This window comes from Bicyclus anynana, chromosome 8, assembly GCF_947172395.1.
Source record: "Bicyclus anynana chromosome 8, ilBicAnyn1.1, whole genome shotgun sequence".
Taxonomy (NCBI): Eukaryota; Metazoa; Arthropoda; class Insecta; order Lepidoptera; family Nymphalidae; genus Bicyclus; species Bicyclus anynana.
This window is the reverse complement of record NC_069090.1, coordinates 9,841,589-9,853,716: the sequence shown is the minus strand read 5'-3', so window position 1 is coordinate 9,853,716 and position 12,128 is coordinate 9,841,589. Positions and strand designations below refer to the sequence as shown.

Genomic DNA, 12,128 nt, shown 5'->3' with positions numbered 1-12,128 from the left:
AACTGAAGATGCGCTGTAGACAGATGGTTGAGAGAGACGTGTTTTAATTTGAAGCTTTTAAAGAGTAAGTCTATCTATAAGTAGGTAAAATAGTAAAAATATATTTAGTGGAAATGTGTTTTGTTCAGCACTGTACCGCAGTCAGCTGCTAGACATACGTCACTTGTCAACGGCGACGCGAGAATCAGTGGTTGAAGGCTACATCGCGTGCGGCGGTTCCAAGTTCGAATCCGATCGATATCTACCCTCAACCGCACGTACATACCTACTAGAAGTGTAACGGAAATTTACCTACTTATTTAAAATTAAGGCTAGTATTTCTTCACAGAATTTTTTAGACCAGGTTTCGAACCCCACATAGTAAACCAATGGACCTAATAAAGTAAGAATACACATCTAGCCCCAAAGTAAGCATACAGAGTAGCTTGTGTTATGGGTACTAAAACGGTTGATATTATAACATTCATATACATTTATATACTACATACATTTATATATACTACATATAAATACTTATATAATGTATAAACACACACAGACACTAGAAAAAATCCATGCTCATCACACAAATATTTTCCAGTTGTGAGAATTGAACCCACGGCCGTGGATGCAGAAAGCAGGGTCACTACCCACTGAGCCACGCGGCCGTCAAAAATTGTGAGAGGAAAAATTAAAAAAAAAATGTAGGAGTTTTAATACACGTAGTATGTTCCTAGTCTATCTACTTGAGCTCATTGAGAGCTAAATCAATAGACCATAATAACTATTTCCCCGATTCACAGTGAATTGTGTTATGGCCACTCGCCACCTGTTTATGCAATGGGGTGGCGGGCACTTTGGGTAATTTACGTAATTAAGTTTGGGGAAACGATTTATGTTTTCCTAAATGGTGTGTGATGTTATTATGTTTTCACCTGAATGAAAACCACGCGACACTTTTTAAATTTTACTCATATAAAAGGAGGATGGCTAAAGCGGGAGTCATATTTAGAAGTGTCGTACACTCATAAATTTGTATTAAATAATACTATTATTTTATAAGATACTTGTATAAAAAATATTGAGATTTTACAGAATGGGAATCAAGATTACTTTACTTAGCATAGTAACATTGTTCTACTTGTTGCCTGAGACCGAAACGCCTTGTCGTATTTATAAAGCAATCACGGCGTATGTCAGCGGCGGTGTTTTTAGTATAAAATTCACATTTATTCGTACGCATAGATAGGGTACCTTCTAATTTTAAGGTATATCTTTTTTCTCCCTGCTTTTCAAGATTGGTTACCATTTGCTTTTTTCTTAGTTTAATCACGATTAACAACTATTAATGGGTTTCCAATATGTACGCTACTTCTATCTGCTAGTCCCAAAATACATGCAACCTCGCCATTCTCCTTAATCTAAACAATATTAACACGTTCACTACGGCAAGTTAAATCTTAAACCTTCGTCTGGTGCAGCGGCGGGCCAAATCGTGACCCCAATAATTTTCCGCCAGTGCGTGGTAGGTCTCTTTCGACCCGTCAGCACAAGGTTAGATTAAATTGCTATAACTTCGCGAAAACATAATATAGATGTGCCAGCCACTTTGTAACTACAAAGAGTAGAGACATGTTTTATACCAATTAACAAACCTATATAAGCGCACAAGTTTTTAAAATGATGGTACACTTCAGGTCCATACATTTTTTTTACAGGACAATTGTTTTTAATTCGGGTAATGTTAATGAAAGAAAAATAATTATTGTACAAAACAAATAAAACTAATGTTTTATTTGTTTTGTGTGCAAAATTTATAAAAAAAAATGTATAAAAGAAATCCGTAATATATAACAAAAATCAGATCTTTAAAATCTTAATTACAGCAGCTAGGTACAGGAAAATTTTGAAAAACGTAAAAAAAAATTTACTTGGTCACCCTGGGGATTTTTGGAAAACTATTCAAATTAGTTTTAGATTAGGTTGTGTATCTACCGTAACTTGCGTTTATCCATTAATTACGGGACACCCTGTATATTATGTATAGGTATAAACAATATGTATAAAGTATTGGTACAAGGGTGGCATAAACAGAATTGTCCCGCCCTCATATCTGCTGCACCAACGAGGTAACTCTGCCTTCGCTTCATTTGTAATCAAAATGAAGTCAGAAATTGCCCTAGAGAAAAAAAAAGCTCACACTATTTGACTCATTTGACAAATCCCCTCGAGGCGGGAGTGTGATCTACGAACCATCTTATTTTCCATCTTCCTCGCACACGTGTGTTTTCATAATGTGTCGTTTCTCTTCCTCTTATAGCCTCCATTTTTCCGAGACACGTTTATTTTTCATTTCTTAAGGGGCGAAGAAAATAATTTTCTGTGAGCTTTGAACCCGCAGCGAGGAAAAATGGGTATTTGGAAAACGTAATTGGATTCTCGACTAATCTCGACGCCTCTCGTTTTTTATGAGGGGAGAGTGCGTGTTGTAATAGAAATATCTACCTGCCTATTTAGTACTTGGTTATTTACCTTACCTACAGGTACGTTGCATTAAATGTAGATTTTTTATTTTACAGATGTACATAAACGAATATATACCTACCCTTGGGCACTTTACCAGTTGACATTGACTTTACGATTTGAAGGACCTTTCGCGCCTTTAACTATTAGATTTATTTTAAATGTATTAGGTACTTAGTTAATTTGTTTAATAATAATTTTATTAGTGTTTTATTCTTCAGTAGTTAGTACTAGGGACATTTGAAAAGTTCGTAGCCTAACGTATATCGGAATGTCATATATTTTTGAAAATAAAGTTTTTTCGTGTATCTGGTCATAAATTGTTTAGTATGGAGAACATATAGAATTATAAGTACTTGTACCGACTCGTAAATCTATGGGAGAACATGTCGGGATGATGAGTGTTATTGCCTTGTTATTGCATTGTAAAAGGATAAAACCTATAGTTACCCATGGTCACAAGTCTTAGGACCTGCACGAAATGTTTCCTCTGCCACAAGCACAAGATGACTACTCCTATCGCTGCTACCCGTTGTGATATACCTACCTACTATTATCTTCACATATACTTTGAAGAGCTGATGGATGTTATCGTTAAGGTCCCCGTGTTTGAATACTTAGTCGCTGACAGTAGGTAAGCTTTGACGGCCTCCGTGGCGCAGTGGTAAGCGTGGTGGATTTACAAGATGGAGGTACTGGATTCGATCCCCGGCTGGGCCGATTGAGGTTTTCTCAATTTGTCCAGGTCTGGCTGGTGGGAGGTTTCGGCCGTGGCTAGTTACCACCCTACCGCCAATCGATTTAGCGTTCCGGTACGATATCGTGTAGAAACCGAAAAGGGGTGTGGATTCCGGACAAGTCAGCCCGCTTCCATCTTAGATAGCATCATAACTTACCGTCAGGTGAGATTGCAATCAAGTAACTTGTAAAGAATAAAAAAAACCAGACAAGTGCGAGTTGAACTCGCGTGACGAGGGTTCCGAACGATGTTTATTCTATCTAATATATCCTATATTTTTGAAAACTGACCTGAAGTTAACATGATATATTGTATCTACCTCTAAAGAAGTGCAAAAAACGAATGCTAACCGTTTTCCAGATAGTTTCCATTTTGTATGGGTGGACTACATATGTAATCGCGACCACTCCAGGGTTGAGTATATATTCTTAGAAGGAAAAGAAATGAAAAAAAAAAGCAAAACATTTTCAATGTAAATATTTATTTCAAATACAATAAGTGCTTATGGTAACCAATGATACAATGTTACAACTCATAAAACCATCAATTTCACATAACATCGTAGAGCTTCACTTAGCTGTAATATCACCATCCCTACCAGTGTAGCCAGCATGCGAGCTCGGCCCAAATACAAAACTCTCACATCTTATACACCTATCGTTACTGCCCAACCCAATAAACAGCGAACCGAATGAAATAACAAAAATGTCTATATCCATTCGCTGCCCGCCGCGAGTATTTTATCGAAAAGCCCGTCTGCGTTGAGGAAGCCGACAGTCAGGAAATGCGGTTTTAATCTACCGTTGTGAGCTATTTAAAAAATCTTTATATTCCTCTATCGCGCGGAGCATGATACTGTGCTCGCCTATTGCCCTTAGTTTACTTTAATTTTTTTACATGTCACGTAACGCATACGATGGGCGACCGGTCGTCCATTTAGGAGTCAAGTGTATATACATAAAGATATCCTACTCACGTCATAATATAAGAACTGAAGATTTCTCCAAGGACAATATATCCAGTAAGGGTAAACTCTTTATTAACGAATCAATTCAAACATTTAGGCGTACTTTCACTGATGTATTTTTTTTATTTTATTTTTCAAAAGTATAATCTATAATATGCTAGTAATCGAAGAAGAAAAATAATAGTTACTACTAAAAAAACACGCTTTTAGCCAAGAACTAAAAATTGGTCATCCGTCATATTGGATTTAAGTCACGTGACTGTTTTTTTTCGTATTCCTGACAGAATACCCTTTCATTGTATATCTATATCATAGGGGTGGATGTCGAACAACCAGTCCGCCAACTTCGGGAGGCCGCCATATTGGATTTGTGATGACGTGTCTTAGCTAGTCATGTATTTACTTACTATCAAGTTTTTGAATAGTTAAAGATACGATAAATACCTGTAGAATGAAATCATCATTCTACGGCTAAAAAAGGATCAAGGCGTTAATATTCTAATTCTCGGGATAATCATTCGATTCGCTGTTAGTTTGACAAGCTCATAAGGCAATCCTTATAAAACTAGAATATAATCTATATTACATTTCGATAAGTAAAATTTTGTTTATTAGAATCGTTACTCACAAAACTCTTTATGATAAATTTTGATGACACTAACAATAAGTATTTTATTTTATTTAATATATTTATTTAACGTTTTAAATTTCTATACACAGAGGCACACAATGCTTATTAGCTACATACCGGCTAGGTGCCAGAGGATCGCGCGTTGACGATGTTCATTCAAAATTTTAAAATCACACATTATGGTGGCTACCCACGGTCCGATATAACCACATGCCTGCAGCGCTGCCGGCTTGACGTCCGGAAAAACTCATTTTGTGCGCATAGTAATTAATGCGACTTCGCGCAACAATCTGAGTTTAATTTAAATTGTTACTTTGTTGTTTCGAGTAACATTTTAAATATTATATGTACAATTGTACAGTCTCACAAAAACATACTTAAAGTTTTTTTTGCATCATTTTAAAACTAACTTTTTACATTTATTATTTTTTTGTTACAAATGATTTTATTTTATAATTAGTTTAATATTTCTATGAATGGATTTAATGAATTTTGTCAAGTATACATCTTTGTGTAATACTATTTAGTCAATGATGTCAATAATACCTACTTTAATAATCTAACACTATAGGCGGCCCTTCGACCTCGCATACTGTGACCAGCGTCGGTTTACTTACAGTTTACGATTTGCTGACATAATATACACTTCTCCCACTTGTCACTTAAACAATTAAGGAAACAATTCAAAAAAACATGCTAATTTTTTAGTTGCTCCACAAATACTAAATTGAACTGTCAAGTCAGCCACTGATGATCAAGTAAACTCGTATGCCTGCAGCGCTAACAGCTTCACGGCTGATGAAACTGATCGTGTGTTGGTCGCGATCGACATGATGTCTTACACATTGACGCTGCAAGCTTGTGAGATTACTTGATCGTCAGTGGCTGACATTAGGCGTAATTAGTTAGTGCCATTATTTTACACCTGACAATTTAGTTCATAATTTGTGTACAACCAATTAGAGCAGTAATACTATTAATGTACTAAAATATACCCTCTCATTCTTAGAGGAGACTCGAGCTCAGCAGTGAGCCGAATATGGGTTGATGACGACGACTAAAATATAAATACTCAATAAATTGATTTAATATATTCAGTATACAAAAATGTCGTTCAATTTGATTTCTTATTTTAAATGTTTTGTTGGTGTTTCTGAGAGATTGACGATTTCAGTGAAAATTGTATGACGTAGCCTCGAAAGATATTGAAATAAATTCACATGTTAATATTATAGCTATTTAATATTTAACGATTGGCTTAACCTAAGAAGCGACTAGAACTAAACAAAGAATACAAGCGATTTGAATATTGTCATGAAACTAAGATAGCTGTGTGTGTGTATTATAAAATGTTGTACCTATTTATATATATATATATACATATTTATAAACAGTAATCGTATCGATCAATCTACACTGATACAGTGGAGTCGAAGCAAATCACCTACAGTAAAATTTAAACTGAAGATGCGTCAATTGTATCAAACCTTCAAGGTTTTTGACCAATTAGAACGTAAGTGCGTTGTGATTTGTTTGCAAGCAAAAATTAAAAAAAATCATACATAAAATTTAGATTTTTAATGGCGATGTTTCGACTTTTTCTGCGAGGTCACGTACGTTCCAATTATATTTGGACCTTAAATTAAATTAAAGCAAGAAAAAAATGAAAGCATTATTTAATTTAATAAATTCGCGAAGAAATGTTATTTCGTCTACACGGAAAGCTTCATTTGGAAACAAGAAGTTTCTAAAAAACTGATTACTGTATTTGGTTGATGATTAGCTGTATCTATAGAGACCGATAAAATGGGTTTAAATCGTAAGTTTTGACCGTTGACCTCTTATAATAAAAGGACGCACAATCATGTAGAAAATTTCACGACAGTTTTAAAATTATTGGTAAAGAAAATTGTACCTGAGAAAATTATATAATTATATGTCCTTTATATTCAGAGCAAATTCAACCTTAAGCAAGGTTGAATTTGGAAATGCGACTACTTGAATTGAGTGCCAAGAAGTTGTGTTTGGCACTCATTGAGTCGCCCATTGTGCATCCACTTTTTAGTAGGAGATCGATGGTTTTGCGCATTTTCATTTAAGGCCTCACATACACGTAACGTTCGACACAGTTGACAAGGGCGTAGAAATTAAAATCGTTAAGTCTCTGCATCAATGTGAATTGATCATTAAAATCAGCATTTTCACTAAACAGATCCAATTTAAAACATATTTTAAATAAGTAATAGTCCTTGGACCCAAAAAAAATATTTCTTTATGATCATACCAAAATATTTCTTCATTTTTGTTTTATAAACAAACCAACAAACCTTGTAGAAAAACGCCCCACCACCATAATTCACCTCGTTCATAGTTAGCTCATGTCATGTTTGAGTAGTACGGTCATGAATAAATATTTTGTTCCTGGGCCCAACAACGATAAATGAAAATTTCTTCAACTTGATGGATTACTATGGTCGGATGCAATCTTTATGACGTTTCAGAAATCAGCTGCGGGTGACAATACGCGCAGCTCATACATAATCACAACGCGTGAGGCGACTGCCTTTAGGAGCCTGATGCCCTGCCGCCGCGCACTTACGTAACCGCTGATACCTAAAATCTTAGCGCACAATGTCCCGAATGGTCATAAAGTTTGCATGCCATTACATACATACAGGAAACGACATACATACGGGCGGAGACCGGATGGTGAAAACTTTTCTTTTTCAATACAATTTACATTGTATAATATGTAAGAGTAGATTAATTTACATAATAAAATACTAGAATTAAGACGTAAAATAATAATTGAATACATCAGTAAAAATGTTCATTAGGAAATTTTCGATTAACATAAAACAATGCTTCAAATAGTAAATTAAAAAAAAATAACAATAAAATATATATAGCAATGCAACAGCATGCGATAAAATTATAACTTTTAACTTTCAATAAGATATATATTTAAAATGTGTGCTTCATACGAGGAAGTCAAGAATTGGCACTAGTGTGAAGACATTACCTACACGAAAAAAAAAACGAAAAATTAAAATTAATATTAAAGACTACACACGAAAAATAGAACATCCGTTACATGGTACTTATTTTAATGTGTCACAAGTCATAGCATCATGTTTTAACATAGTCTACGCCAAACTTATTGTCCGCTCTGACATTGCATAAATTGCGCAGCTATTAATATAACCCGGCTGGGATATGTTTTCATACACTCCACAGCCATACGTCCTGTTCAGAGAGGGCTAGCAACTTGGCGCATACTATAAGTATATTATATAGCCAAAGATCATAGCTCATTAGAGCCACCTAGTACCAATCTCTTTGGTAGCGAGCGATGAGATTCGGTAACGCAACGGGTTTGCAATATCAATTCCGTAGCGTTACTGGGTCATATCTCTCGCACATTAATTATGTCGATAGAAGTCCAGATGAATACTATAGCTTGGCAAGTTCATTGATGACACTCGCATGATATGCTGGCGACGGGAGGGAAAGGACTGCGCGGGTGTGAAGTCGTGTGCGCGGGGCATCGCTATCCGCCTCCCGGCCTCCGCGTACTATCGGGAGTGTTACGAACGAATTTGTCAAGCTATAACCGTATGAGGTGAGGCGGCGCTGATCTGGTGTCACGTAGCTCTAATAAGCAATGATCTTTAGCTTTATGTAGGTATAGTATGTGCAAAACTTTAAGTCAATAAATCAAATACAAAATGTTTTTACGACTCATACGGTTTCAGATAACTAAAATTAACATGATTCATTCAGTTGATGGTATAATAAAATTCCGGGTAGCCGACTTGCACCGCCTTACCAATTTGTCAGTTTGTGATTGAGTGATAATATACTCACACTATGTCAACCATAAAATGAATACTAACAACACCAGACGAGGCAGTGCCGGTCCGGGCCGGGTGGCTATAATGAGCTATGACCAGTAACTGGGCCGCTATCTTTGTTACAAACACTAATGGTCAAAACAAAAATATCAATTGAAGATAAGCAATAAGTACAGTTAAAATACTATGTTACATATTAGGGGTACTATTTACAAGACAACATAAGGGCTAATGTATACAACCATTTTTTACCAAGCACTTTGACAGAGAATTACATCTTTAAAAAAAAAGAAAATTAATAGTAGATTTTTGCAACTGCGTAAGTTCTGCAAACTTTTTACTTCAGTTTATTTACTCAAGGAGAGCCAGTGCAGAATGGCTCTAATGAGCGATGAACTTAAAATCCAGCTCTGTGCTTAATAAAAATTGGTCGTGAGTCAAAAGCCCTGATGGGCTCGTGGATATCTAAATAAATATTATAGTTACAAACATATCACTTACTAGGAATAAGTCTTTGTTTTTAGTACACTAGATTGCATTTCACACTATTTTGATAGTTTGGGAGTTGCGATTTTGATATGTTGTGCGAAATGTGTGATCACAATACATATTTGGTAAGTATAGTAAAATAATATTTATTTTTGGCAAATATGGTCAATGTAATAAAAATATTGCACAACAAGAAGCCTTGAGTATGCAAATGACACAAAGATGCATTACTGTAAAAAGCGAAAAATAACATCTTACCTATCCCCTTTCTATTGATCAATTTGAAGGCGGTGATATGCCAAATAGGCTCTTAAAGTTTATTTTATTTGGCACCTTCTCCTTTTTTTTGAAGTCGGTTAAAAACTCCGAGCAAAGCCCCGAACTTGCGTCGAATGGGTGTAGGGTTAAGGAATTCCCGGACTTGTGTCCAATGGGTGTAGGGTTAAGGAATTCCCGAACTTGTGTTCAATGGGTGTAAAGTTAACAAATTCTTTGACTAGTAAACACGAGGCTTACATATTCACAAATAATAAATTATCTTAAACCATTATTCATTTTGCATACTCAATAGCTTGCCTGTAATAATACAATAATGTGGAAGAGTTATAAACATTTAACTTAGTACTAACGAGAGCCCTCATTCAACATTACTTTCAAATATCCATTTTTGACTTTGTGATATCTAAATTAACAGTTAATTTATAAAATCACTGTCAATTTAGTTGTCACAAAGTAGGCAGAGAATTATTAGAAATATCTTAATAATTTTTAAATGACACCTTTGGTGGGACACATGTAAATAGTGCACCACTGTGTACTTTTTACACGTGTACTTGTGTATAAAAATGGTGCTTTGCCTGCCATGCGGACTAAGTCGCGAGCGGCGGCAAATAGTCTGTTCTGTACAAAAAGAATGTATGTATATGTAAATGTTAAGGTGTCAAGAAAAAAATGTGTTATATACAATGTCCTACAGCTGGATTCTGTAATCTTTCTATATATTACACACTGACCACATTCTTAGCAAAATCTTAACAAATGTGTTGTTTGTCTAATATTGCATATTTGACTTACAACAAAATGATTGCTAAGAAAGTCACCAATTTAAGAATCTGGCTGATAGAAAAATAAGGGCCCTCATATTAAAAGCTTAGGTTCATTGTCCAATACAACAACAAACAACACTAAGTTCGTTCACACAAAACTGTCTTCTCAGTAACATACACATAAGGATCACTTCTCTTTGCAACAGACACTATCCTATATCACTGTTCACTTCTCCTCCTGTGTATCCTGCATCTCTTGGACTTCTTGGGTCTCCTCGGGTGCCTCTTCGGGCTGAGGCTCGGATCAGGTGTTCCTCAGCTCCACCAACTTGACATCCTTGACATGCAGGTTATGTTTGGACTTGGCTGCGAATTTGATCACCGCCTGCGTCGATACGAGAGGCACGTGCCTGAGATCTAATCTGGAAACCATAAATAGGCTAGTTGACACTTTTTTAATTGGTCTTAAATAGACTAGTTTACACTTTTTTAAATGGTCTTAAATAGGTGGTCAGATGGTCCAGCGCCGCCTCAGTGAGCAGCCTGCAGCCGGCCAGCGACAGCCTCTGCAAGCCGTGGTGAGCCAGCTGCGCCGCGCCCGCGTCCGTCAGCTGAAATGGGTACACACCTGACGAGATTGGGACACCTGGCCAGATGGTCCAGCGCCACCTCAGTGAGCAGCCTGCAGCCGGCCAGCGACAGCCTCTGCAAGCCGTGGTGAGCCAGCTGCGCCGCGCCCGCGTCCGTCAGCTGAAATGCGTACACACCTGACGAGATTGGGACACCTGGCCAGATGGTCCAGCGCCGCCTCAGTGAGCAGCCTGCAGCCGGCCAGCGACAGCCTCTGCAAGCCGTGGTGAGCCAGCTGCGCCGCGCCCGCGTCCGTCAGCCGCGCGCACGAGGACGCGTCCAGTTCACATAACTTTGGTAGAGCCTAAAACAAATAACAACATGTAATATAATGTTTTATAACGACTGTGCGAATCTCAATTTTTTTAGTCTACCTGTCCCTGTCTAACACGGTACTATAGATTCGTTTCCAGTGAAAACAGTTGAACTATACATATATATAGTTTTATTTGTTGTGAGTGTGATTTAGATTTTTTTACGTTTTTAAAGTAATGTAAGGTTACAATATAGCTAAATCTAAAACATCAGTAGTATCATGTTTAATTTACTAATATTTCAAATTCGTCGTTCTTCGTCGTCGTCGTCGTCGTCGTCACCGTCATCGTCATCTCCTCAAAAATACCTCACCTGTACAATATACAACATAGCGACATCGGTAATGTCAGTTCCCGGCAGCCGTAGAACAGCCAAGGCCGCAAGCCGCGACGGTTCCATCCCTGACCTGGCTCCTCCACCAGGCCTCGAGTTCTCCGGCGGTGCCAGGATACCACGGAGTTTGGCATCATCGAGACACCTCGCGAAGGAGAGATCCAAGGCTGTGAGTGGAGGGCATGAGCTGGATCTCAATGCCAGAGCCGACTCAGCAGGTGATCCTGCCAGGGATAGAGATCGGAGCGCTGGCAGACGTGCTAGTAACCTGCAAAGACGAAAATTTAACCAATGAAAGAGTAATATAGTAAGTTTGTAACAGAACATTCCCTCATAGTTTATAATGTCGTCAATAGTAACCTATTTTATTACCCACTACAGAGCCAGGCCTCCTTGTAGAGGATATGGAGCTTAGACCCACCACGCTGCTCCAATGTTAATTTGTCGGTCAATACCGTATAGTGTCTGGGACTGACGGCTTAAGGTCCGTTTATATCTACAGACACAATGCGTCACAGACAAGTAGCGTGGCAGACACCCACAGACACCGTCTATTCACACTGCCCATTTTGTCTGCTACGGCACGTGTCTGGCACGCTAAATGTCTGTAGATATAAACGTA

General features: G+C 37.4%; 1 protein-coding gene across 3 annotated transcripts in view; it reads right to left on the bottom strand.

Moving 5' to 3' along the window:
• Positions 1–3,705: 3,705 nt before the first annotated feature.
• LOC112053444 (jmjC domain-containing histone demethylation protein 1) overlaps positions 3,706–12,128 on the bottom strand; it is a 43,984-nt gene continuing 35,561 nt past the window's right edge. For all 3 annotated transcript variants that reach the window (XM_052882862.1, XM_052882861.1, XM_052882863.1), the window contains exons 19-21: positions 11,486–11,774; positions 10,996–11,162; positions 3,706–10,650 (exon numbers count right to left, since the gene is read on the bottom strand). In XM_052882862.1, the coding sequence (XP_052738822.1) occupies positions 10,533–10,650; positions 10,996–11,162; positions 11,486–11,774 (574 nt within the window). In that variant the 3' untranslated portion in view covers positions 3,706–10,532. The remainder of the gene's footprint in view (positions 10,651–10,995; positions 11,163–11,485; positions 11,775–12,128) is intronic.